The sequence below is a fragment of the Leucopleurus acutus genome (assembly GCF_964270905.1).
Source record: "Leucopleurus acutus genome assembly, chromosome: 2".
Lineage (NCBI taxonomy): Eukaryota > Metazoa > Chordata > Mammalia > Artiodactyla > Delphinidae > Leucopleurus > Leucopleurus acutus.
In genome coordinates, this window is record NC_139143.1 from 159,116,216 (window position 1) to 159,144,214 (window position 27,999).

General features: G+C 43.8%; 1 protein-coding gene across 1 annotated transcript; it reads right to left on the minus strand.

Moving 5' to 3' along the window:
• Window positions 1-2: 2 nt before the first annotated feature.
• On the minus strand, window positions 3-27,999 carry RIMKLA (ribosomal modification protein rimK like family member A; the record flags this gene model as incomplete). Its single annotated transcript, XM_082865643.1, has 5 exons — window positions 3-493; window positions 3,436-3,639; window positions 8,746-8,832; window positions 12,205-12,435; window positions 27,837-27,999. 5 exons carry the CDS (start codon window positions 27,997-27,999, stop codon window positions 3-5), a joined length of 1,176 nt encoding a protein of 391 aa, XP_082721769.1.

Consider the following 27,999-nt stretch of genomic DNA (forward strand, 5'->3'; position numbering starts at 1 on the left):
ACTCACTGAAGTTTTAATTCTGAAGCAATCCTGGCGTTAATGTTGTAGCCAGGGTCGGGCAGCATGGGGGCCGGGCCCCCCGCTGTGCTTGCTGAGGATCCCCGGATCTCTCCCAGTTCAGGCTCGCTCTCGCTAGAGGTAGACCCGCTGTTGATGGCATAGACGCTCTCTGTGACTCCCTGAGCTGAAGCACAGCTGTCTGGCTCTTTCTTCTCCCTGGGACTAGACAGTCCTGGGAGGACAGCCATCTTCCCGGTCTGCCTGTTGGGCAGCAAGGACATGGTGTAGTCTGCAATGATCCCGCCCACATCTAAGTTGCAGGCCTGGTCGAAGGCTAGGAAACCCACGTTGGCATTTGCTTCGCACACCATAAAGGAGCCATCGTCCATGATGAGGAGGTCGATGCCACAGAAGTCCATGCCCAGGATGTTGGACACCTGGATAGCCAGCTGCTTGCCTTGTTCTGTCAGTGGGCACATGACACCCACGCCACCTGTGGGGAAAGTGCAGTGATGTAATGGTGACACTGTAACCGAGCAGGACCGTATAAGGCCTTCCCAGAAGAGACCCCTACCCATATCCTCTGCCTGCCCTTTGTCGTAGAAAAACTTCAGTCAAAGAATAAATTTAATCAGAGAAGTGAGAAAATGCGGAAAGAAAGGAAAACAGTCAAGCAAGATAAGATAATAATACTTTAGCCATTAAACAAAGTCAAGGACCTTTAGCTCTTCCTCAAGGACTGCAGTTAATATTCTGAGCCACATCCTGTGAGCTGTTTTGCAGATACTGAAACCCCCAGCAGGTGGAAGAAGTTAAATGTATGCTGCCCACAAGCACGGAGACCCCAGACCGGTTGGAACCAGAAGGTTGATGATGCTGAGAGCCCATTACCTCACCACCAGCCAATCAGAAGAATGTCCACGAGCTGATCACGCCCTGCTCCTTGAACACTATAAGACTCCTCACTACCCCCTCCAGGGCAGGACACACAGTCCTGTGGGCATTAGCCCACTGTGGCCCCCTTTGCCTGGCAAAGCAATAAAGCTATTCCTTTCCATGATACTTCACCAAAACTCTGTCTCTGAGATTTAGTCTGGCCCCAGTGTACGGAGGCCGAATTTTGGCAACAACACCAGGCACTGACTGGACAAATGACCCTTCAAGGAAGAGAGGTGAGGGATGTTGGGGGAGGGCAGCAAGATGGGCATTTTTATTACCAACAAAAGGTCCGGATGGAAATCAGGACACCCTTTGAGAAAGTAATGATTGTTTCCTTCCTAGAGTTTAAAAAATGTTTCTATCCTCTGACCCAGTCATCCCTCCACGAAGGAAATAATCTTACATATCGGGAAAAAAAGCTTATGCACAAAGATGCTGATGGCCGTCACTTAAAATACTGGAAAGTCAAAATACGGGTACATAGTAGGCACTCGATATTTGTTGATGAGTAAATGAAAAATTATAATCTAATTAGCTCACAGAAGAGGAAAGCAGCATAGTTTACACCCATTACTAAAAATGATAGAGTTCGTGATCACACGGGAAAATACTTAAAAGGATTGAAGGCTGTACAGTATGACCATAATTATGCAAAAAAACATCATCAGAAACGACACCAAAATGTTAACATTGGTTGTCTCTAGATGGCGGGATTAATGACAAATATCGTTTTCCATTTGACTTTGCTGTATTTTCTACATTGAGAATGAATTCCTTTTAGAAATTAGAAGAAACAAAATTATTATTTTCTAAGAAGAGAGAGGCCTGTGAGACAAAAATCTCATACCGAGGTCAGAGAGAGTCTGATTGCCCTTACTTGTTAAAAAGCTAAGACCTCAGATTTAATTGTCTTCCTTCAGTCTCTTTGCAAAGACTTAACACTTGTATTCTCAGGAACTAATGGCTTTACCTTAACTCTGCCCCTCCACCATCTATTATATGGTGTGAGGAAAAGGCTACTGAACAGCTTTAAAACAGCTCATCAAAAACAGGAATATGGATAAATTACAAAACAGTGTAGTTTCTAGTTAAAGAATGGATTTTTTTGTTTGTTTTTTCTTTTGGCCGTATGGCTTGTGGGATCTTAGTTCCCTGACCAGGGATCGAACCTAGGGCCCCGGCAGTGGAAGTGCAGAGTCCTAACCACTGGACCACCAGGGAAGTCCCCAAAGAATGGATTTTGTGAGCTGACTGAAAAAGACAAACTGATAATACATAAGGTTCAATACTGTGGTAAGACATGGGATTGTCATGAAAATTAAATGAGATAATATATTAGGTACTTAGCACTGTGTCAACCTGAGCCTAGCATTTGCTTCTATCACAGCGCTTTAGTCACAGTACCTTACGATGATCTGTTTATGCGTCTTCTCCTTTACTGGACCATAAGCTGCCCAAGGGCAAGGGCTCTCATTAATCGCTACACTGTCAGCCTCTACCCTGGAGTCCACGTGGGGAGGCTGCTCACTCACACTCAGGAAGAAGGACCAGATTGGTGTTTCAGCCTCTTCATTAGTCACCAGACTTGGTATACTCATCTGGCGATCTAGGAAATAACGACTGGGTACTCTTTCACATTACCAACATACAAATTCCACTCATGAGGCTGACAATAGATTTCTGTGATGAAGATGAACATTCCCATTCCCCCGGGACCATCTCCATGCACCAAAACTGAAAACAAGCTTTATCAATAGGTTAATGGGATGAGGTTATGCATTTGACCCAGACATAAACTGCAGCTTTCTAATAACGTCAAACATATAAGAAAAACACAATTTTCAAAAGAAACACAATCTTCAATTACAATGGAAAAGCAGAATATGCTATGTCTCCAGCCATAGCCTTACTTTTCAGTTTCTTTTTTTTTTTTAATTATTATTTTTGGCTGCACCACATGGCTTGCTGGAGTTCCTGGACCAGGAATCGAACCTGAGCCCTCAGCAGTGAAAGCGCGGAGTCTTAACCACTGGATTGCCAGGGAGTTCCCCATTGCCTCAGTTGAGACTCTCCTTACTTCTTGCCTGAGCTATTGCCACAGCTTCCAAACTCAACTCCCCGCCTCCCTCTCATGCCTTCAATCCATCCTCTTCCCAGATGTCAGTTTTTCTCAAACACCAATCCTCATGTCACTCCCTTGTTTAAAACTGACTGCCAAGTCCTAACACCTACAGGACAGGGTTCAAATCTCAGCGTCCTGACCTCCCTGGCCTGACCTCCGTCATGGCACTTACACCCACCTGCCACCCTCCTGGACTGCTTGCTGCTAAGGGAAAGAGCTTGTTTCTAATTCCTCTCTGTGATCCTGGCGCCTTGCAGACGGTCTGACCAGATAGGAGGGATTGAGACACATTCACTGGCTGGGTGCAAACATCCTAATGAAAAACCCTGGTGGCCTCCCCTGACCAACAGTCCGACTGAGCTTTCGTGTCTCACCGAGAGAGCAGTTGCTCTGCATCCGTCCGTCTGTGGAGCAGCGAAGCATAGAGCCTATCACCTGGCCACCTACTACCACTACCCGGATATCCTTTCCGTGGGACTCCTTCACGTACTTCTGGAACAGGTAGGGCACATCGTGGCGGATCACATGGCAGATGTCTGAGAGGTGGTGTTTATCTCTTGCGAGAAAAACAGCTTTTCCTTTAAGAGGAAAGACAAAGAGCAAGAGAAGTAGTTAGAGAAGCCTCTGAGCGCAGTCCTTGCCATCCCACCTCCAGGTCCAGAGTCATCCATTCTTTCCCAACTCGCCTCACTGTGGCCCCTTCAATTTCTCTGAATCGACTCTTGCGTCTTATCAAATGGCCGTCGAACCTCATTTTTTTCTGGGTTTTACTCAGGTCCCTCTCCTTTCACAACTCTTTTTTCAAAATGAAATCGAAATGTATTCCAGAAATGCCCAGAAGAGGCCAAAATAACTTCCTAGGGATCTAGTCAATTCGGTTCCAGAAACAGTCAGCACCGCCTATCACCCCAGGATGCTGATTTGGTAGAGTCCATGTCTCACTCACTTTTTTTTCTAAATCCTCACACCTCACACTAGGCTCGATGCACAAAGCAAGTGTCAATCAATGCTTACAGAACATAACTAACTGAACATACTTTAGAGGAATTCCCAGTCAAGATGGAGAGAGACCCACAAAAGATAATGACACAGCCTGATATAGCATCAGGAGAGGTCTGTGCAAAATACTATGGGGGTTCAAAGAGGGAGCCACTGCCAGATGTGCTTCATCCTTTTAAACATAAGACACTTATTATTTGGCTGTACCCGTTTAATTCTGAAAGGAATGATCCGTACTTCTATTGATCTCTGGGAAAAGCATTCCTTCCTGACTCCAAATTCCGTATTTTCTGCTTGAATCACTTATGCTTTTGCAATTATTTGGCATCTGCTTTTCCATTTGCATATTAGCTAACAGATATGAGCAGGGGGCCCTGACAGGTTTGCTCTGTAAACCTGACATAAGCATACCATACCCTGATTCTCCTTGTTCGCAAACATGGAAAAAAGAGATGGTTTTCCTAAGATATGTGTCACCACCTTAAAAAGAGTGGGACATTTCTGAAGTCTTAATAAAAAGAGGGATGGGTATCAGCCCCTAGTGGCAATATAAGACCAAAAAGTAACCTCCAAAACATGTCTCAATCATTGGACATCTGGCACCAGGAGATCTGGCATCTGGCAGCAGATGGCTGGGATTCAATGATAGGCACTGGGGATTCTCTGGACATAGGTAGGATTTTCAGCAGAGATGGGGGCTAAAAATATGGACTTTGTTCCTTGGTTCCTGGCACAGAGGTTCTAATATGGGGCTTAGTCTGCAGTTAATAAAGGAGCTACAGTTTGAAAGCAAGGAGGAAAAAAACTGGGCAGGGGGAAGGGCACTAAGATTAGTTAATCATCTACTGTGTGCCACACACTTTATTTTTTTTTAAAAATTATTTCTCTTACACTTCATACTAGCTCTATGAAGCCATTAGGACAAGGATAGTTATTTTTGTTTTACAGAAGAGGAAAATAAAGGTCCACAAGATTAGTAACTTTCTCAAAGGCATAGCCTGCATGAGTCCACTGCCTTCTTTAGATTTATTTCCATATACTAGAGCCTAACAACTGCTGTGACTTTGTTTACTCCCTATCCATTTTCCCTAAGATGTGTGTGCTACACTAGCAACGACCAATCTGAAAATAAAATTAAGATCACAATTCCATTTACGATAGTATCAAAAGGAATAAAAAAACTTAGGAATACATTTAACCAAAGAAGCTCAAGACTTATACACTGAAAACTACAAAATATTTGCAAGAACTTAAAGATTGAAATAAATGCAAAGACATTCCATGTTCAGAAATTGGAAGATTAATATTGTTAAGATGGCAACACTCCTCAAATTGATCTACAAACTCAGTGCAATCCCCTCCAAAATTCCAACTTCCTGTTTTGCAGAAATCGATATGATGATCCTAAAATTCATGTGTAAATGCAAGGGACCCCAAATAGCCAATGCAATCTTGAGAAAGAAGGACAAAGTTGGAGGACTTGTATTTCCCAATTTCAAAACTTTCTACCAAGTTACAGTAACAAGATAGTGTGGCCTGGCATAAGGATAGACATATAGATGAATGGAATAGAATTGAGAGCCCAGAATAAACTCTCATACAGATGGTCAATTTTTGATTTTTGGCAAGAGTTCCAAGAGCATTCAGTGGGGAACCAACAGTCTCTTCAACAAATAATACTGGGAAAACTGGATATCCACAGGCAAAAGGATGAAGTTGGACCTTCATCACACCATATACAAAAATTAATTCAAAATGGCTCAAAGACCCAAATGTAACGGCTAAAACTGTAAAACTCTTAGGAGGAGAGATAGGTGTAAATCTGTGTGACCTTGGATTAGGCAAGCACAAAATGACATCAAAAATACAAGTAACCAAAGGAAAAAATAGATAAATTGAACTTCATTAAAACTTTTGTGTATCAAAGAATACTATCAAAAAAGTGAAAACACGACCTACAGAGTGGGAAAACATCATGCTCAAATTATGTATCTGATAAGACAGTAGTAGCCACAATATATAAAGCGCTGTAAAAAAGTCAATAAAAGACCAATAAGCCAACTGGAAAATGGGCAAAGGATTTGAATAGTCATTCCTTCAAAGAAGATATACAAATGGCCAATAATATGAAAAGATGTTCAATGTTAGTCATTAGGGAACTACAAATCAAAACCATAATAATATACCACATTACACCCAGTAGGATGGCTATAATAAAAACAAATTACACATTTAAAAGTTGCCAAGAAAATAAATCTTAAAAGTTTTCATAATAAGAGAAAAAAATTATGTAACTATGTATGGTGACAGATGTTAACTAGACCTATTGTGATCATTTTGCAATATAGACAAATATCGAATCACTATGTTGTACACCTGAAGCTAATATAATGTTTGCATGTCAATTATACTTCAAGTTTAAAAAAGACTTTAAAAATAAATATATAAAGTGGGCCCACACATTACTAATGCTTGGAAAACACGCATTGTGGCTTGTGGCTTGTTTTTATGGTGGAGGTATGGTGACCATTTGCATAATTTGTCGAGGCAAATTAATATACCCAATATAAAAGTTTTGTTTAGTATGTGAAGAAATTGGAACTTCATACATTGCTGGTGGGAATGTAAAATGGCATAACTGCTGTGGAAAACAGTTTGGCAACTCCCCTGAAGTTAAACACAGAGTTACCATACGACCCTGCAATTCTACTCTTAGGTGTATACCCAAGAGAAAAGAAAACATATGTTCACACAAAAACTTGTACATGAATGTTCATAGCAGCATTATTTATAATAGCCACAAAGTAAAGCAACCCAAATGTCCATCACCAGATGAACAGATAAACAAAATGTGGCATATCCATACAATAGAATATTACTGAGTCATAAAAAGAGATAAAAAACAGATCCATGCTGCAACATGATGATCCTTGCAAACATTACGCTAAGTCAGAGAAACCCACACAAAAGGCCACATATTGTATGGTTCCACTGATATGAAATGTCCAAAAGAGGCAAAGCCATAGAAACAGAAAACAGATTAGTGGTTGCCAGGGACTAGGGGAGGGGCCCTTGGGACTGACCTTTAACAAGTACAGGGTTTCTTTTTGGGGTGATGGAAATGTTATGGAATGAGATAGTGTAATGGTTGTGCGGAAGAGTGAAGATACTAAAATCCTCTGAATTATATAATTTAAAATGGTACATTTTTGTTTTGTGAATTATATCTCAATTTTAAAAATATCTAAAAATACTATATCTTCTATTTAATTTGTTTATTGTCTGTCTTTCCCTCCTACAATGTGAGCTCCTGGAGGGCAGGAATTTTTGTTCTGTTCCTTTCTGTATCTCCTTGGCACTTTGTGGGCACTCAATAAAGATTAGCTGAGTTTTATTTTATGTATGTTTTACCACAATAAAAACTAGTTGAGACATTGCATTTTTGCACCGTAGTACATGTGACTCATACTCGGAGCCCCATCCCGCCACCCAAACTCATTTCTCTCACTTCTTAGCAGGACCCCTTTCCTTTCCCAGGTTGCTTTGCCCACACCTGTTTCTGTATGTTGCTCATCCAGTTCAAACTCCACATTCCAACTTAAGTCTCCTTTTCTTCCACCGAAGCCTTCCCTGACTCAGGGCAGAGTGGGCCCCTCCCTCCGTTTGGCTCAGACAGGCATTCACCAGCCATCGCCCTGAAGTGCTACTTCTCTACTCTCTACACAATGGAGATGAGAGCAGTGAGTGTGTCAAGTTCATGGGAACTGCTCATTCCATGTCCATTAGGGTACCTCCTCTCATTCCAGATGCCCTGAGCAGTTAAGGATGCCATCTGGGTATCATCAGGAGGTACTCGCTCTCATACCACAAGGGAGGGGGATGGCTTTCTGCCGCACACGTCCTCTTCAACTACTATGTCTTGAGCACTGTAGTAGGTCTTGGAGACAGAGATGGGCAGGACCTGGTTCCCACCCCCTAGCAGCTCACAGTCAAAAAGGGGAAAAGGCACATAAATCTATAACTGTCATAAGCCGTAGTACTATGCTAGCGGCATGGATGAAGTGCTTCGGAAACACAAAGGGAAGGGCAATTAATTTTGTCTGGAAGAGAGGGAAGGAGACCAGGGATGTGGACAGAGAAGAAATGACGTGGAGCTGGCCTTAAAGCCCGAGCAGAAGCTCACTAGAGGGCAGAGGAAGATGGCGTTCCCAGCAAAGGGAAGAGAGCAGAGGTTTAAAAACAGCAGAATACACGGTCTAGTCTGGAATGGATTACGGAGGGGTCACGTGGCTAGAGAAAGTTGCAAAGGAAGATGGATGCTGTTCGTCCAGGGCCTTCAGTGCCACGGTGAGGAATATAAACAGTATCTAATAGGCAACACCAGTTCTTGGGAGGGTTTTTCAGAAAGGGAGTGACAAGAAGAGATCTTTGTTTCAGAGAAATTGCTCCCCCCAACGAATAGAGGATGCCCTGGCAGTGAAGTTAGGGAAACCAGTCAGAATCAAGTCAGGAGTCTGCTGCCAGAGTCCAGGGAAGGGCTGGGAAGGGTCTGGACAAAGCAAGGACAGTGCGGACAGCGAGGAGGGGACAGAAGTAGGGACTACACCACAAGCTCCGCAAGGGGGAGCTCCGTCTCCTCCGAGCAGAGAGGAGGCCCAAACAGAAGCCCGGGAAGAGGCACTGACCCCGGTGTCCGCGCGTGCTCTTCACCACGACTGGGTAGCCCAGCGGCTCGGCTTCATCGATCATTTTTGAGAAGTCTTCATGCCCACCTGTCAAGAAAAGCAAAAGTCAGTGAAGGTGAGGCTGATGCTCCAGGGCTCTGGGGGAATTCTCTGGAGGCCTCACATCCCTCTGCTTAAGGCAACGTGAACCCATTCCATCAGACAGACATGCCCTGTGCAAGTGCCACACAAAAGGTGGGAACAGAGAGATCAGGAAAGCAGCATTATCACGCGCTGCCACCTGGCAGCGGCTTCACGCGCTCCGGTTCACGCAATCGCCATGACAACCCCGCAGGCAGGGCAGGGATTCTTCCCTTACCTTGGCTGTGGTAGGCAGAATTCTAAGAAGGCCCCCAAGATTCCTACCCGCTGGTGTACGTGCTCTGTATAACCCCCTCTCCTGAGTGTAGGGGGGACAAGTGACTATCCTGGGATAGCATTCCTGCAATTAGGCTAATAATCAGTTGACTTTGAGTTAATCAAAAGGGAGGTGATTCTTGGTGGACCTGACCTAATCAGGAGAGCCCTGTAAAAGAAGGTGAAGCATCAGAGAAACTCTCCTGCTGGGCTTGAGGGAGCGAACTGCCATGTTGGAGAGAAGTCCATGTGACAGGGCCAACAGGCAGCCTCTAAGAGCTGAGAATGGCCCTCAGTTGACAGCCAGCAAGTAAGTGGGAACCTCAGTCCTACAACTACAAGGAACTGAATGCCAACAGTAAGCCTGGAAGACCCCAGACCTCAGATGTGGTCCCAGCCCAGCTGCCCCTTGATTTCAGCCTGGCGAGACCTAAGCAAAGAGTCCAGCTATGCTGTGGCTGGACTTCAGACCTCCAGAAACTGTGAGATGATAAATGGGTGTTGTTTAAGCTGCTAAGTTTTCAGTAGATTGTTGTACTGCAGTAGAAAACCAATACCCAAAGAAACCAAGCCTGGGATATTTCTCACCCAAAGGTAAGGCATGACTTGAAAGCCCGAATTGGCTCCACTACACTCCTTTAAGCCTTCATTTAAAAAATATGAATATTAATCTTTGGGGGACCATTATTCTACCTACCACAGGTGATACCGTAGTTCATCAATTTTTTTTTTTTTTTTGCAGTACGCGGGCCTCTCACTGTTGTGGCCTCTCCCATTGCGGAGCACAGGCTCCAGACACGCAGGCTCAGCGGCCATGGCTCACGGGCCCAGCCGCTCTGCGGCATGTGGGATCTTCCCGGACCGGGGCACGAACCCGCATCCCCTGCATCGGCAGGCGGACTCTCAACCACTGCGTCACCAGGGAAGCCCAGTTCATCAATTTTTTGCAAAGCAAAATACTCTGGGATACTAATAAGACCTGTCACAAAAGTGCTAATGATTAAAAAAAAATAAAGCAGCATGAAGAGGCTGTGTAGATAATCAGGGGCATCTTTACAATGAGGACATTTTATAAGAAGAGAACTCCCAGCTTCCTGACACCCACTGATAAATATAACTCCTTTCTAGCCATCCTTTTGTCCTTCCCTTATAATACAGTGCAAGAGGGGTCCTGCTTATCTGAGGCCATCCCCGCACCTGTGCCTCGGACCCCTTTCCCTCTCACCTCCTCAGGGATCTTGCACCATTAAGTGTCCCCTCTCTGCTGTATCTTCAACCTCTCAGTTCAGAATTCCAGCAGCATTTTAAACATGCTCAGTAATCTCCCATCTTAAACAAATAAAACCCATTCCTTCACCCTGCATCATCTCTTAACTACAACCTTGTATCTTTACAATCAAGCTACTCAAAGGGTTTCAGTTTCCTCACTTCCCATTCAATTCCTCATCCTTGACAAGTTGGCTTTTCTCCCTATGGCTGAACTGAAGCTGTATTCATTGAACTCCCTGTTGCTAAATCCAACACACATCTCCATGAGTATGTTATGCATCCTCTCAGAATTAAACACCCCTTTTAATGACACCATCCTTCTTGGGATGTTCTTTCCATTGGCTTCTGTCATCTCTCTTCCTTCTGTTCTCACCTCTCCAGGTGCTCTTACTTGGCCTCTTGCATAGGTCCTTCTTCCTTTTCCTATTCCCTAAAGGATTCCCTCTCGAACCCTCTTTTATTAAATCTTGTTATTTTATTGTGGTAAAATATACATAACGTAAAAGTTACCATTTGAACCATTTTAGGTCTACAGCTCAGGCCTCTCTTCATTCTACATCTTCTCCCTGAGTAATCTCATCCATTCTTGTGACTTCACTTAACATAATGGAAGTTTCCAAATCCACTTCCTTAGTCTACACCTCTCTCAGGAGCTCCAGATCCATTCGTCTGCTGCCTACTGAATAGTTTTACTTTTATATACTACAGACACCTCAAACAGAATGTGTCCCAAACTATAATAACCTCTTCCGACAATGCCTTGCCCTACCCACCAATCTGTTTCTCCTCTCCCATGGTTCTAGTCTCAGTGAGTGTTTGCTTTCACATCTGGTTGCCCAAACCAGAAACCAGAGTCACTCTTGATTCCTCTCCATGCTCCTCACAGCCACTCAATCATCATGTCCTAGTATTTCTGTCTCCTTCCTAAGTCCTGAATCTGTTCACTTATCTTCATTCTTACTATGGCCACCTTAGTTTAGACTATCATTGCTCATTTGCATTGTTTATAAAGCCTACCAGTACATATCCTGTCTCTACTTTGCCCCTGGTCCAATTCCTTCTCCACAGTGTAGCCAAAGTGACATTCTGAACTCTGATCAGGCCATTTCCTTGCTTAAAGCCCTCCAATAACTTCCTGTTAGTCTCAGGATTACCCCTGATCTCTTTCATGTACTGTATATGGTGACTTCTTATCTTTCTAGCCTTATATCTCAACCCTATCTCCTTGACGTTCCACAAACTACTCAAAATACCACCAACTGGTCATGCTCTCTCTTGCCTCTAGGTCTTTCTATATTCTGCTTTCTTCTTAGACTGCTCCCCTGTCCCCCTTGCTTTAGCTGGATAACTTCAGCTAGTTTAGACGTTCTCTCTTTTGGGAAGCCTTCTTTCCTCATCACCTACTAAACTAAATTAGGAGCTCTCCTGTGTATTCCCATACCACCTTGCGCTAACTCTTATCCTGGCACTGCACTGAAACTGCCTCTGATGAACTGGGAGTGCCCTGAGGGTAGGACTCTCTTACTTGTTGCTAGAGCCTAGAGCCTATTGTGGTAGTTGGCACACAGTGTGTACCAGCTACATATTTAATGAATGAGCTGCAGAGAGAAAGAAGCAAAGACATTTCAGACAGAGGGAATGACTATGATAAAGACTCAAGATGTTGAATCATCTAAGATGAACAGATTCGCCTTGAAAACCAACAAGGATGCCAGAGGGCTTCTGGGGAGAGAGAACATAGGGATGCAGGCTATTTGGAAAGACAAGTCTCAATCCTATTTTAAGGACGCTCACCATAGGAGAAGGTGTCCGGCATGGGGACCCCATGTCCAGCCAGCTCCTGGAATGTCCAGAATTTGTTGATGCAGTTTAGAATGCTCTGTGGGCGGTTGACTAAGCGGCAGCCCAACTTCTCCAGGTGTCGCAGGACGGTGATGTCACTGTCCGACTGCACTGAGGGTGTGGGCACCCGGACGAGCACCACGTCTGGGAAAGTGGTGAGCGCCTTCTGGTTCAGCTGCAGGCCTGCAATCAAAGGAAGAAAATGAGCTCTGGGCTGGCCATCATCTAGTCCCACCAGAAGCACTGGTTCCAACAGACTCCTCAAGACTGAACCTAGCAGGAAGATAGCCTTGAAAACGGCACTTGGATATCCTGTTGTAATGAGAAGCTACCGTCCACCCTATACTCCAAACACATGGGCAGAGCATGACATTGAGGAAACACAAAAGAATGAACAGGGTGGGGCCGGGTGGGGGGAAGAGCAGCATATCAAGAATAATCCAAGTTAGAAGAATCCATAGGAGATAATGCAGTCCAGCACCCTCCTTCCATGTAGGGCTAGTGTTACTCAAAATGTAGTGGCTTAGGAGGCTGGAGACTTAATGACAAGGAATGCAGTAAAGGTCACTATGGTATCTTTACCACTCTTATGACTTCATCTTTAAAAGTCATCTGGAATATTACGAATATAATGAATGTAAAAATGTCAATGTTAGGTAAAAAAAACAGGATACAAAATTATCAGTACAAGTTAGAAAACGCTAGAAGGAAATATACCAACATTTTAACAGTGGGTAATGGGACTATAGATGATTTTCTATTTATACTTATCAGTATTTTCCAAAATATCTCCAACTGTGTATTACCTTGATAACAAAAAACTTTAAAAAAATCAATATACTAAAACTCAATTCAATATTAAGAAAAACTAGAATGCATCACAAAACAATTGGTCTATATAGCCAAAGGACTTAAACCTGTATGATACTGGATGAACTGGTAGTATTAGCTTGTAGTGAAGACTCAGAGGAACAGGAGTGCAGTCTTCAATTATCTGTGCGGCTCCATGCAGAAGAATTATTTGGCTTGTCTTCTATGACCTCAGGAGGTACAGCTGAGGAGCTATCCAAAAGAGCATTATTTTGTCTGACTGTTCACTTCTGTATCCCCAGCGCCTAGAACAGTATCTGTTGCATGATAGGCACTCAGTGTTTGTTTAATTATACAGAAGCTACATGGAGATAGATTTGGGCTCAACAAAAGGGATACTTTTCCTCTGCCTTAGGATGGAATGGGCTGAGTGAGGCTCATGAGTCATCCGAGGATGGCACAGAAGGAATGCAAAAGTTAATAAGTTCACAGCAAACTGCTTGATCTCTTTCAACCCTGATATCCTACGGTTTGCATTACTCTAAGTAGTTACGTAGGCATCTCCGGTGCACCCAGCATCTGGGGATGGAATGATGGAGACAGGAAATAGACTGGATAGGGCGATGAGAAGTGAGTTCAGGGGACTACTTGGTCTGCCTTAGTGAACCTTAAAGGAGTCTCTAAAACGCTCTACAGAAAACATTTTAAACACAGTTTGAGAACCATCTTTTAGGCTTTAACCTAAAGCACCTTCGCTTTCATAAGTGATAAAAGTTTACAACCATATAACTCCAAGAAAACAAAAGGTACTAAGGAAGTTACTATTCCTCTATTGTGGGATGAATAATATCAATATAAAAACTCTAAGCAAAACAAAACGAAAGCAAGCAAACAGAAAAACCAAAACCACAAAACTACTACATGGATCTAACTTGCACAGTTTCCTCTCATTCTAGATGTTTCACCAATTTAAAAAAAAGAGAGTAAGCACAATCATGAAGTTGAATTGTTTTTAGTACTTCTGCTGATAGTGTGAACCTGAGGAAATGGAATATAATTCTCAGGCATGATTTGTAAAGAGCATTCAGGTTATCTTTACTTTGCCATCAGAAAACAGTATCATTTATACATGCTTTTTCCTTTGCCACTTAGCGCCCCTGGGGAAAATAATATGAAAGGGGGAAAAGAGTAAACCCTGAATAATATCCTCAAAACTGGTAGAAGAAAGAAAAGTATTCAAGTTGGTGAAAATGGCAAGTAAAATACAGAACACTGAGGGGAAAAGCAACAGCCCAGAACAACATTACATAATGAGATAATATATACAAAAATGCTTTGAGAACCACAAAACGCTATAGATATGCAAGGCACTGGCATTATTATCGCACAGACACTCTACTGAGCAAGGTAGGACACTGTATGGAGATTTGTACCACCTGATGAGAAAAAATGGCTTTGCAACAGAAAAGTGACCTAGAGAGATGAGAAGCAGCAGAAACGTCTGGGTTTTAAATCTCAACATGAGACCACAGACAAACGGTAAAACTTCTAAATGGGAAGAAAAGAATTCAGTCATTTCTGGAAATACCAACCACAAGTGGAGAGAGACAGCTCAGCCTCGATAAGCAGATTCACGTACACCTAGGAAGTCTTACCAGGATTTCATCTCTCTTCTCCAAAGGTAAATCTTTGGGCCTGGCTCATTCCAACTGAAGCCTTTAATAAATGAAGAATGGAATGGGTTAACGTGGAGCTGAAAAGCCTCTCCCAAGCAGTTAGACAGGTCTGGTCTCTGACTGTGCTGGCCGTCCGGCTCTGTGCAGAGAGGGACGTGACGTGTTTAGGGAAAACATATGCACAACCAGTTACTTCTCTGCCCATTGACCCAGCTCCAGCATCCTTGCTAAGGGGCAACGTCACTTGTCCCATGTTCATGCCCATTTTCTTTGCTGTTTGCACGTTGTCTAAATCACCATTTCTAGAAGTAGGAGACAAGAGTCTGCTGCTCACCGTGGCATCCTTTAGCAGGAAGAGCAATTCCACAGAGCCACGGCCAAGCACAGTTTGGCTTTAAGGCTGGCACTTGGCAAACCTGTCAGTGAATTCTGAAGCCTTTAACCACTTAGCGATCTCTCTCCCTCTCCCCATTGATATCTCCTCTTGGGAAAGGATGGAGCTTAATGTGTCACCTTTCCTGGGATCCTTAATGTTCCCACTGCAATCTATGGGCCTTAAACCAAGGGAATGAAGTGCTGATGCAGGACCTCCAGGAGGGCAGGGCTCTGCTTGGCTGCCAGCAACGGAAGGAAAGCCCTGAACAATGAGGGGCTCGTGCCCTCAATAACAAGGGATTTCACGTGACTGAGTGCCCTAGTGCCCTCAGGCATCACCTTGACCTGGGAAGCAAGGTGGGGGGAAAGGAGCTGAGTTACTTCTGGGATATTTGGGGATCTCCCAGATTGCGAGACTGGGATTGAGATTTACTATTTAGCCTCAAACCACTTTTTTTTAAAAACTAAAATGATCACTATGTCCCCCAACAGGTCAATAAGATCGTGAAAAAGATCAGTCCCCAAACTAGTTAGTATAATGACCAATAGCCAACCTAGTCTAAATCAACTTTTTGAAACCACAATATTTTCTCCATATTACTTCTAAAAAGAATAATATACTTTTATGGGTAATTATGTTTTTGACTCTATTATTTATATTTGGAAATATTTTAATGTATTAAAAACAAGACGGAAAAATGAGTAACTTTTCCAAAGAACTGAGCCTGTTTTTTTTCTAACCTATATATTGGATTAAATTAATTCTACAAAACTAGACTTTTGCATTTATATGTACAACAGCAAAGAAATGCGCTTAATAATACAGAGAAATAGCTTTAGAAAGAAACAAGTCATTACTGGAAAGTAGAGCTCTAAGAATTAAAACCCATTCTCAATCATTCATACCAATACAGGGAAGAAGCATGGAAAATAAAAGGTGCAGTCATCCAGATCTGAATTTGCCTAACATTTTTACTGATCATCTACTGTGTTTGAGGAACTTTGCCAAGAACATTCATATGTATTATTGCATTTAAATTAAAGGCATCTTGTTAAAAAAAAAACAAAACAACATAGAGAACAGACTTGTGGTTGCCAAGGGGGAGGGAGGGAGGGAGAGGGATGGACTGGGAGTTTGGGGTTAGCAGATGCAAACTATTACATTTAGAGTAAATAAACAACAAGGTCCTACTATATAGCACAGGGAACTGTATTCAGTATCCTGGGATAAACCATAATGGAAAAGAATATAAAAAAAGAATGTATATATATGTATAACTGAGTCACTTTGCCGTACAGCAGAAATCAGCACGACATTGTAAATCAACTACGCTTCAATTAAAAAAAGAAAACATCTTGTATATACATCCCTGCACTAGATCTGACTGTCAAAGTCTTTGCATTTACACAGAACTGATGTACAGTGGGTCCAGACCAGTGGGCACACAACACTCATTCATGTACACACATATGCATCCCTGGCTTCACAACTAAAAAGCAAGCTTCTTGTACGCTAGGAAAAAACCCCACAAAAACCCTTCATGTACAAAGCAAGTGGCAGAAATAAGAAAATAGCAGGACACTGTAGCAGGAGAGCAAGCAAGGACCTCACTTTCAGCTGCTTTTGGGACCATTACATTTGGGCAGGATCATGTAACCATGGCTGGTAGTGAAGCTCTGAGAGTTGTTAAAAATGAATCAACACTATAAATAACATAAGCGGATAATAATCCATTAAGTGCTGCACATGACTGTGTTGTGTTAGGAGGGAGATGTGTCATCCCAAACGTGATGTGGCTCAGCTCAATCACTCTCCAGTTTTTCTCTGGTCTCTTTCTACCCTACCCCACAGCATTTTCTCATAAGGCAGTTACTTTTATTGTTACGGAGTAGATGCTATGCCACTCCTCTTTCCCTTTTAAAGGTCTTTGTTACAATGCCCAGAGACATCTCACCTCTACCTCATTAAGACCCACAGTCATGATGTGGCCACCTTCTCTTTCCACCAACTGCTAATTTGAGGTCATTTAATTCAATTCAACCTTCACTGAACTGTTGAGATGAATCAGACATACTCTGAAGCAGGAACACAAAGATGAGCCAGGTGATCTCTGCATACCAGGAGCTTATCGTCTCCTTACAGAGAAATATATCAACATAATTTTAATTCATTCAGTCACTCAACACATATTTATTGTTCCATGCATTCATTCAGTGAAGATTTATTGAGCACCTACTTTGGGCCAAGCCCAGTGTTAGTTTGGGTTTCCCCAGAAGGACTGCTGGAGATAAGGACTGAAGTGCAAGAGGTCTATTATCACGGTGGCAATTTCAGGAAACACTGGAGGGGGAAGTAGAGAAGGCAATGCTGCAAATAAAAGGTGTGTTATGAAGTGAGTGATCACCTTGGCACCCAGGGCTTAATCTTGCCGGGCGACAATAAGAAACGGTTTAGTGCACACTCCTTGGTTACCCCACCCAAGGGGCGAGGAAGCTAGCAATTTATAATATTCATATACCAACCCTGTCTTTGGTTGAGAGCTGATCGAGGGGTGTGGTATTAATTCCCTGGTCCTTCCGGCTTGCCATGCATGTGTGGGCAAAGTGAGCTTCTGTGACCAGAGAAAGCCCTCAGGCAGAGATTCAGGTGCTGATGGTTAGACCGGTGGCGGCGGCAGTGTAGGGCAAGAGGGGAGGATGGACACAATGCCATCAAATGGTAAGAGCAAAAGGGACATGGGAGGGCCTCTGACAGGCACTGTCTAAAAGGCTGGGCATAGGGGTTGAGGTGTGAGTGTAACAAACAATATCCCTGGAATTTAAGAAGAAAACAGACAACTGTAACTAATGCCACTGATGCTCTATGCAGAGCACCTGGGTATTAAGAAGAGTTATCAGTCTGGTTTGGGCAGGGGGTGGGGAGGCTCTAATGCAACGTGAGAACTGCTCTAGCAGGCATATATATCAGGGTACAGTGACAGCGAAGGAGGAGGGAACAGTTAGGTGATTATTTCTGAGAATCAAGGAAAGTTTCAGAAAGGAGATGTTGACTTGTAGAGCTTCTGGGCACAGAAGAAATGTGTAAAACTAATAAATGCATAATGTCTACCCTTCAGAAACAAGTCGATGGTAAAGGCATGGCAACACATAAGCACTGAGTTCTGCGACAGCTCAGGGCAAACGTATTTGCAAAGGCCTTTCAAGAAGTTGAGGACACATGAGATGAAAGGCAATTATGGCAAAGTAGATAAAGTCCTGGCCTCCAAGTCAGAGACTTGATTTAGTTCTGCGCTGTCATTTAACAGCTTGGCAAGACACAGAAAATGTCCCTGGGTCTCAGTTTCCTCTTCTGTAAAATGGAAGAACTTGAAAACCTTCCTCTCTCCCACACCTCACCAACACAATGCTTCCTCGCAGCCACGAAGATAAATCTCATCAGGCCCTTTTCTCCTTTCCTATCAGGCTCTCAAGAGTCCAGTCTCCAAGGCCGTGTCACTTCCCTGGACTCTGAACCCCACCTGGCTCTGACATTGCCTTTTCTTTCTTTCTTTTCTCTCTCTCTCTCTCTCTCTCTCTTTCTTTCACATTTTGGCTGCTCTGGATCTTCACTTCATTGCAGTGCACGGGCTCAGTTGCCCCAAGGCATGTGGGATCTTAGTTCCCTGACCAAGGATTGAACCTACGTCCCCTGCATTGGAAGGCAGATTCTTAACTACTGGACCACCAGGGAAGTCCCTGACACTGCCTTTTCTACTCCCACCTTCCACTCCTGCCCATCTCCCCAGTGCCCTCGGGGACTCAATCAATGGGACTCAATGGGCAGCAAATCTCCTATCCTTGAACTTTTCAGCAACTGTTCCCTTCCCCTTCTTTTTCTGAGTCTAACTGAACCCTGACTCTGCTTCCCCACCAGCCCTCCCAAGCTGTGGCGGGTTTTCTCTCCCTCTCACCTGGGGTTACTGGGCCTAGAGGTAGGAGAGACGTGCTCCTTCCTACTCTCATCGCAGCTTGACCAGCATCCTTCTCTCCTCCTAAAACACCCAACTTGCCTCTCATCTGACAACACCACACATCTCCCCACTTGTGCAGGTCATCTAAAGACCCCAGTCACTCCCCTGTCCTTGAAGCTCTAGCTCCAGACTCACTGACTCTCCTGTGCTGTCACAGATATTGGTGATTTCAATATCCCCATGAAGAATTCTTCCAATTCCCAGGCCTCTGTTTCTTGACCTCCTTTCCTCCAACGATCTTGTCCACCATCCCACCCCAGCCACCAGTACCAGTTACATTCTAGACTTTATGCAGTGATCATAACTCCCATCTCCAAACACCGTCTCCTATCTTTCCAGCTCACTCTATAGTACCCCAACTCCAGCCACACTTTGACACCACCTGGAACTACCATGCATGGATTCCCCATCTTTTCACTGTCCCTCACTCCCTTCATACGCTATTTCATTTCCATAGTCAAGCACCACAACATATATCCACAAATCCTTGCATCCATTTCTTGCTTGGCTAAACCACAACCCCAGTTAGACTGATCCAACTCTGCCTACTTCATGTGCCCTCCTGTGCAGTGGAGCATGTCTGAAGAAAAAATACACAAACCTGCTGACTGATCTCAAGGGCATCCTTGTTGCTGCCTGCTAAGCACTGTTTCCCTAGTCCATTCACTCTCCCTCAACACCGGACATCTATTGCACACTTTGTTTTCTTGCTTCAGATCTTCACTTCTTCCTCCCTCCTCCTCATTCTCACTCTTCCTATTTTAGGGAGAAAAACTGAAGCTATCAGAAAAGAACTTCTCTATAACTTCCCAATATCACATCTACCCACCTGCACCTGTGCCAATAGGTGACCTTCTCTATTATAATGGCTGAAGTGTCCTTGTTCCTGGCTTAGGTCAACTCCTCGAAATAGGCACTAGATCCCAATTCCTCTCAGTCACGTAAGGCACTGCTCCAGCAAGTCACCTCTCTCTCCTACATCACCAATTTCTCTCTCTCTATTGGATCATTCACACCAGCATGCAATATTCTGTTATTTCTCCCTTCTTTAAGAAAATCCTCTCAAATCCATCTTTGAGCAATATCTTAGCTCAGGCTGCTATTACAAAATACTATAGGTTTGGTGGCTTAAACAACAGACATTTGTTTCTCACAGTTATGGGGACTAGAAGTCTGATATTGGGGTGCCAGCATTATTGGGTTCTGTTCCTGGCTTGCAGACAGCAGCCTTCTTGCTATATCCTCACATGGCAAGGAGAGGGAGGGAGGGAGAGGGAGAGGGAGAGAGGGAGAGAGGGAGAGAGGGAGAGAGGGAGAGAGGGAGAGAGGGAGAGAGGGAGAGAGGGAGAGAGGGAGAGAGGGAGAGAGGGAGAGAGGGAGAGAGGGGTGTCAAGTTCTCTCATCTCTTCTTATAAAGGCACTAATACCATTCATGAGGGTACCACCCTCATGACCTCAGCTAAACCTAATGACCTTCCAAAGGCCCCACCTCCAAATACCATCACATTGGGGGTTACGGCTTCAACGTATGAATTTTGGGAGAATACAATTCAGTCCGTAGCAAGTTATCAACCCATTTTTCACTTTCTCTTTATAACAAAACTCTTAAGGCAGTGTGTATATTCCCTGTTTTCCATTACTTCATTGAAACTGCTCTTATCAGAGTCACTAATGCTAAGTCCACATTCTACATCCAATGTTCAGTTCTCAGTCCTCATCTTAATTTGATTTACCAGCAATAGCTGAAACAGTCTCATCATGTCTTCCTTCTTTAAACACATTCTCCACTCGGTTTCCAGGATGCTACACTCTCCAGGGTTTATTTCTTTTACTTAGGATTCTTTGCTGGTTCCTCCCGCTCTTCCCAACCACTAAACAGTGGAGTGCCCCAGAGCTCAGTCCTTGGACCTCTTTTCTGTCGACAGTCACTCCCATGATAGGTGTATGGAGATGCTCCTACTTTTGATATCTTCAGGCCAGGGCTTTCCCCTGAATCCCAAGTTGATATGATCAACTACCTACTTGCCATTTCCATTTGGATGTTTAATGGGTACCTTAGACTGAGACCTGATCCTCATCACCTGACCAAACCTACTCCTCTCACACGCTTTCCATATGAGTAAATGGCAAACTTTATTCTTGCAGCTGCTCAGGACAAACTTTGGAGTCCTCCTTGATCAGTCCAATGTCTACACATCCAATGTCTGATCCAGTAGGCACATTCTGACAACTCTGTCTTCAAAATATATCCAAAAATCCAGTCACTTTTCACCTCCTCCCCTGAAATCATTCTAGTCCAACAACCATCATCCATCATCTGTTACCTGAACTGCAGCAAGAAACTCCTAAGCCATGTCTCTGCTTCTGCCCTTGCTGTCATCAGTCTATTCTCAACACTGTGGCCAGGATGACCCTGTGAACATAGGGCAGGTCATGTCACCCCTCTGTTCAAAACTCTTCAGTAGATTCCCAGCTCATTCCAGAGTAAAATACAATGTCCTTCCATGACCCACAAGGCCCTATACATTGGCTCCCCCCATGACCCACAAGGCCCTATACATTGGCTCCCCCCACCCCACCTCTCTGACCACCTCTCCTAATGCTCATTAACTCTCTGCTTTGGCCACACTGGTTTCCTTGTTGTTCCCTCTTGCCTGAACCACTCTACTCCCAGATATCCAAACAGCTTGCATCCTCATCTCCTTCAGGTCTTTACTTAAACATCATGTTCTGGGTGAGGACCACTCCAGCCACCCTATCTAAAATTACAATCCCTTTTTCTGCCCCCAGAAATGTGCTACTTTTTCCTCCTTTTCCCTTCCTTACTTTTTTCCTCCTTAGCTCTTTTCACCAAATACTAATGTGTTTTAACCTGTTTGTATTCTATCTCCCCATCTAGAAGGTAATCTCCTTCAGAGGCAGGGATTTCTGCCTGTTTTGTTCTGGTGCCTAGATCAACACCCCTCACATACTAGGCAGTCAACAGATATTGTTGAGCAAAGGAATGAATGAAATCATTATAATGAGGGAGACTGTGTCTGTTCTTACTCTGTTATATCTCCAGCACCTAGCACAGTGCCTGGCCTGGCACAGAGTGGGCACCCAATTGATATTTGTGGAATGAAGTAAAGGAATGAATAGGATTGTTGTGAAGATTAACTGACACATAAAAGATATTTAAGTATTAATAACAGAGTTACAGGAATGAGGAATGAAGAACCATTATTCCCGTTCATTCCGCAGTGCAAAGTAACTTAAATGTATCATTTCCTCATAGCAGGAGTCTTGAATTACTTTTTTTAAAAAAATATTTATTTATTTATTTTTGGCTGTGTTGGGTCTTTGTTTCTGTGCGAGGGCTTTCTCTAGTTGTGGCAAGCAGGGGCCACTCTTCATCGCGGTGCGCGGGGCCTCTCACTATCTCGGCCTCTCTTGTTGCGGAGCACAAGCTCCAGACGCGCAGGCTCAGTAGTTGTGGCTCACGGGCCTCGTTGCTCCGCGGCATGTGGGATCTTCCCAGACCAGGGCTCGAACCCGTGTCCCCTGCATTGGCAGGAAGATTCTCGATAACTGCGCCACCAGGGAAGCCCCTTGAATTACTTTTTAATAGCGAAGGAACAAGTAGAACTAGATTGAGAATTTCAGATCTTGTTGGAGTTTTGTATTAAAATAATATAAAGCCCTAATAAGGTGAAGTCTCTCCAGGAAGTGGGTAAGGTGACCCACCTACCTACTGGAGGAGTGGGTGGAGTGATGTGAGGCTAGCAGTGGTGTACCTGGATGTCCATGGACTCTCTGCTAATAAGGGGGATGACAAGGAAGTATGGATGGATGGAGATGACGTGGACCTCTCTGATGATGGCTGTGTCCCTTCCACCAGGCAAGCCTAACAAATTTGGTGGAGGTGTATGGTAGCAACAACAGGTGGTTCAGAAACCTATAAAGCAGGGCTTTGAGATCCACTAAGGATCCCAATCTATTGGTTCTAGAACGTTTTCCAACACAGTTCATGAGCTGTCCCTAAAAACAGCTGTTAGAAACATCAACACTTCAACCCATCCTCAGCCCTTGAGGTCAGCCCAGAGTTATAAATGTGGACCCATGGGGTAAAGCGTATCCATTCAGCACTCACATGTTTGGAAACATTACATGGTTGGTGCTTTCACCTACTGACCTTTCCACTAGTGCTGGATGGTGGTTTCTTTGGATTACAGGGTGTCAGGCACAGGCCTTTAGCAGGGACTGAGGTTAAAGATCAACCTTTGTGCACAAAGGTGAGCATGGTACCCTTTTCTGCTAGTGTCTTCTTGCACAGTAATGGGAGTCCATCCTTTCTCTGTGAGGCCCCTGTTGTCTTTTGGAAGGCTGCGATAAGACCATTTCCTCATTCAAGTTTACTTAGGATTTCCCCCTACCCAAACTTTTAAAATATTACTCACCTGGTCACTACAAAGAACAAAGTGAAAGTAGTCCAGAACACCTTAACGTAAAGAACCTGACCTAGAAACTGCCATACGGCCACCAAGGTTTTAGCTCTGAAAGTAAGGGAAGAATGCTGAATCACCCTGCTTCTAGAAGCCGAACTGCAACACATCCTCATTTCCAGGGCAGGTTCATTTCTTCTGTGTTCGTATCTGTCCCTGAGTTTGGGACTATACTTTTTTCTTGAGACAGCTAATTGTAAAGACCTTTGGGTGGTCAAAAAACTTGATTTGCACCAGTGACTCTGCCCTCAAATAAGTAAATGTGCTCGTCACAAAAACAGTTATGCATCCAATCATGATCTCCCAGACACAGCAGCTAATTACAGTACATCTCACATACCTGAATTAGCCTTTAAGGCACTTCACTCAGTCATCCAACAAACATCAACTGAAGGCCTACTATGTACCTGTTCCAGAGCATATATTTGAGGAATACCCAGTCATTTAGGGGGTGAGAGAAGATAAACTTTTTTTCTTTTTTTGTGGTACACGGGCCTTTCACTGTTGTGGCCTCTCCCGTTGCGGAGCACAGGATCCGGATGCACAGGCTCAGCGGCCATGGCTCACGGGCCCAGGCGCTCCGCAGCATGTAGGATCTTCCTGGACCGGGGCACGAACCCGTGTCCCCTGCATCGGCAGGCGGACTCTCAACCACTGCACCACCAGGGAAGCCCAAGATAAACTTTGTAAATAGATAAATTACAGTAAAACATGATGAATGCTACCTTTGAAGGTCTGCACAATGTTGTTTGGCAGCAGATAGCAGAGAGAGATTCCTGGGGGCTGGGTAAGGAGTCAAGACAGACTGTATAGAGAAGAGTGACTTGAGCTGGATATGCAGGGTGAATACAAGTTCCCCGTGGGGGAGGGAGCTGGACCAGACAGGCATCTCAGGCAGAGGCAATTTCAGTGCAAGGGGCAGAGAGGTCAGTATAGGCTGAAGCATAGGGTGGAGTGGAAGAGAGGAAACAGAAAGTGCTGAGCCCAGAATTACTGAGTGTTGGTCCCAACTGCCAGCCAGCACTATGTGCCCAGACACCCTGACTGACGCTTATCAGATTAACGTGTAAAAAGAACCTAGACCTACGCCTGGCACATGATAAACACTCCATGAATTTTGCTTTGAATATTACTATGTGCATTTTGGTGCCGCGTTCACCACCACCTTATCCTCAGGATTGAGAAAAATTAACAGATATGTGTTGAATGAATGAAGAACTTGTGGTTTCTAAGAAGGAAATGGCAATGGATAGGATTCTCATAATGCTACATCCAGCAGGAAGGTGAAGGGAAAGTGTTTTCTGCAGGATTGCTTCAGTCATCTGAAGGTCATTCACTCTTCCCAGTAGTCTCCCCCACCCAAATCTATGCTGAGTAGGGCAGACCACTGGGTTAAAAAGAATAACCATAAAACCTTACATTTGCACAGCTTCTTCAGCTTACTTGTATTATCTAGTTTAAAATAACTGCAATTTTTAAATCCCCAACTTTTAACCTCTTGTCTGAATCCTATTTCAGATATAACCTGAAATTCTCATCTCTGTATTTGAGTTCCCACTAGCCTCCATGAGGGAAGACTGGCAATGAATTTAAGAAACTGGTAGAGTCACTGCCCATACCTGTCCCAAACTGACCCCTTCATCTACTCCCACACGAATCTCAAGAAAGAACAGAAAGGAGCCTGAGTAAAGGTGGTACCTTAACTTCCTAAACTATCACATTACTTTGCAACGTCACTGTCTAGCCTCAATTTAATATAATTCAGTTCAGTTCCACATCTGATGTCCTAAGGCATACTTATTCCATTATCACTGGCTGGGAATTAGGAGATCAGGTTTTTAAACTTCAGTTTGCTGCCAACTAGCTGGATGGCACTGAGCAAGTCACTTCGTTTTTTTGAGCACCAGGTTTTTCATTTGTAAAATGAAGGGGTCAGAATGGGTGATCCCAAACTCCTTCCCAGCTCTCACAATAATTCTCAAATGGGAAATAACAACGATATCATTGTAACTCTTTCTCTATTTCGAAGCTAGTAAGTTCTAGAGTTTATTTCGGAGGACTACTTTGGCTCAGCAAATTACCAACAGTTTTCTACAGTTGACTCTAGAAGAAACTGGGAAGTAGACTGCATATATTTATTCATTCAAAAATATTTCTTCAGTGCCTATTAAGGTGTGAGGCACTATTTAGACACTGTCACAGCCCTGAACAAAGCAAACGAGCTCAGTCTTCTCATGGACTTCACTTCCTTATGTTTAATTAATCCCCCCATGCACCAAATAAATCTTTTGACTGCTTTGGACAGCAGAAACAGTGATCTAATAGGTTTGTTTTATGTGTTGTGATTTGTGTGGGGCAATCTCTGAATTAGCAAAAAAATGAAAACTGCTTCCAAAAATCCCTGTCTTCAGTTTCTCCATCGACTAGGTAAATAACTATGTAGTTTAAAAAGAAGTAACTCCTTGTTTCTGAATAGATTGAGATACATTCACACATGAATTCCAGAAAAATTTTAAGACACTAAACGAAAGGGGTGAAATGTTTCCTGCAGCATTAGAATTTAATTTTTTCTTTTCCTATGACTGATTCTTTAACATGGGGTTTTAGATACAAAACAAACAGCATTTCTGTCCTCCTTCACAGAATGCATGATGGGTCTACAAAAAGGAACGTGATGTGGAATGATGTGCCTGTATCTCAATAAAGGCATATTTATAGGCTGTAAAATAAATAAATAAAGAGCAAACTCTTGGTGTGGAAAGATGTATATACGAGATTTAGATCAGTAAAATATAACAGATTATTCCATTTAAGTATGGTACTGATGCAGAATTTTAGAGCTGGAGGAACCCTAACCCTTAGTTTTATAAATGAGAAACCTGAGATTCAAAGACATAAAGTGACTCGGCCAAGGCAAAGCCAAGATACTCATTAGCAGCAAAGTTGTAATAAGAATCCAATTCTACTGATTCTCTGTCCGAGAATTAGTTCTATATTAACTAACTGAGAGTTTTAGCAAATCAAGACTAGAGAGATGGTGCCCTTTATGGCTGACAGCCATTGTTTTAGACTAAATGTATGATACCTGATGTCTGTAGTATATTTCTCCAACAGACTATACAATCTGATATTACTTATGAAGGGTTTAGATAAATTTATAGATGAAACATCCGGGACAGATATGTTCTACTTAGAAACAGGTCATATTCAAAATCTCATTTCGAAGGAGCCTGTTCAGAATTTGGAACCCCTTTCCCCTGCCAAAGAAAAGCAACAAATTGTGAGTTAATTTAACCAGGCATGATTGAAATAATATGAATGGTATTCCAAGAAGCACTCTCACTGGGCCCAAAGCCCCTTGAGTCCTGGGCCCCCTGAAGTGACTGGATACCTCCAGACTGGAGGCTGGAGAGACTCAAAACTGCAGGCCAGGGGGAGGTTCCTAAGGCAGGATTCCTAAGTCAGAGACTGTCTGTGTTGGGATAATTAAGAATATCTAAAAACATACGTAACCTCTTGAGGTCATGGTCACAGATGATAACCATGTCTTACCCAAAAAAATCTCTTGGACACAGCAGTGGAGAAATCGGTGAGGCCAGAATGGTCTGTACCTGAAATCTTAGCTTTTCTGGAATCGGAATTCAGTACTTTCAGGGAGGAGGATGAGTTTAAAGAAAACCCATCAAAGGTCTTCTCTCCCACTTTACCCTCAAGAGGTGACTCCAATCTTTCTCAGATTTCTCCCCATCTGCAGGTTCCTAGCTTGGGAATAATATTCTATGTAGCGCATTAATGATGCTTAGACACTCTTGGAAAACTTTTAAAAACATTCATCCTAATGGCAATTTTGTAAATTTAGTGCTGGCTTCTATAAATCTAAACTGACAGCGTATCAATGAGAGCACAATTGGCTAATTTGGGGTTAGCTTGATTTTCTTCGGACCTCCAGGAGGCTTCAGGTGAATTTGAGTTTCTTCCAAACTAAGTCTCCTAAGTGAATTAAATCCTGTTCTCAAATCTTGGCCTCAGGGCAGATGCTGGTGGTCAAAGAAGCTCTCAAGGTTAGGGGCTTTCTCTAACCCAAAGAGGTCTCTCAGGGGAGAGCGGCAGGTTTGGAGGCCCGGAAGGAGATTTGGCCCGGGGGGGGGGGGGGCCCGGTGCGCGCGCCCACCCGCTGGCTCTCGGAGATCCCGGAGCGCTCCCTGCCCTCCCGGGCCCGCCTAGCTCACCGAGGTTGCCGCCGACGATGGTGACGGCGATCTGGTCCATGAGCACCGCCCGGAAGCGCACGTCCTGCTCGGAGCAGCGCTGCCTCAGGGCGCGCAAGATCTGCACCTGAGGGTAGTCCTCGCGGATGCGCCGGTCCGTCAGGAACCAGAGCTGGGAGCACAT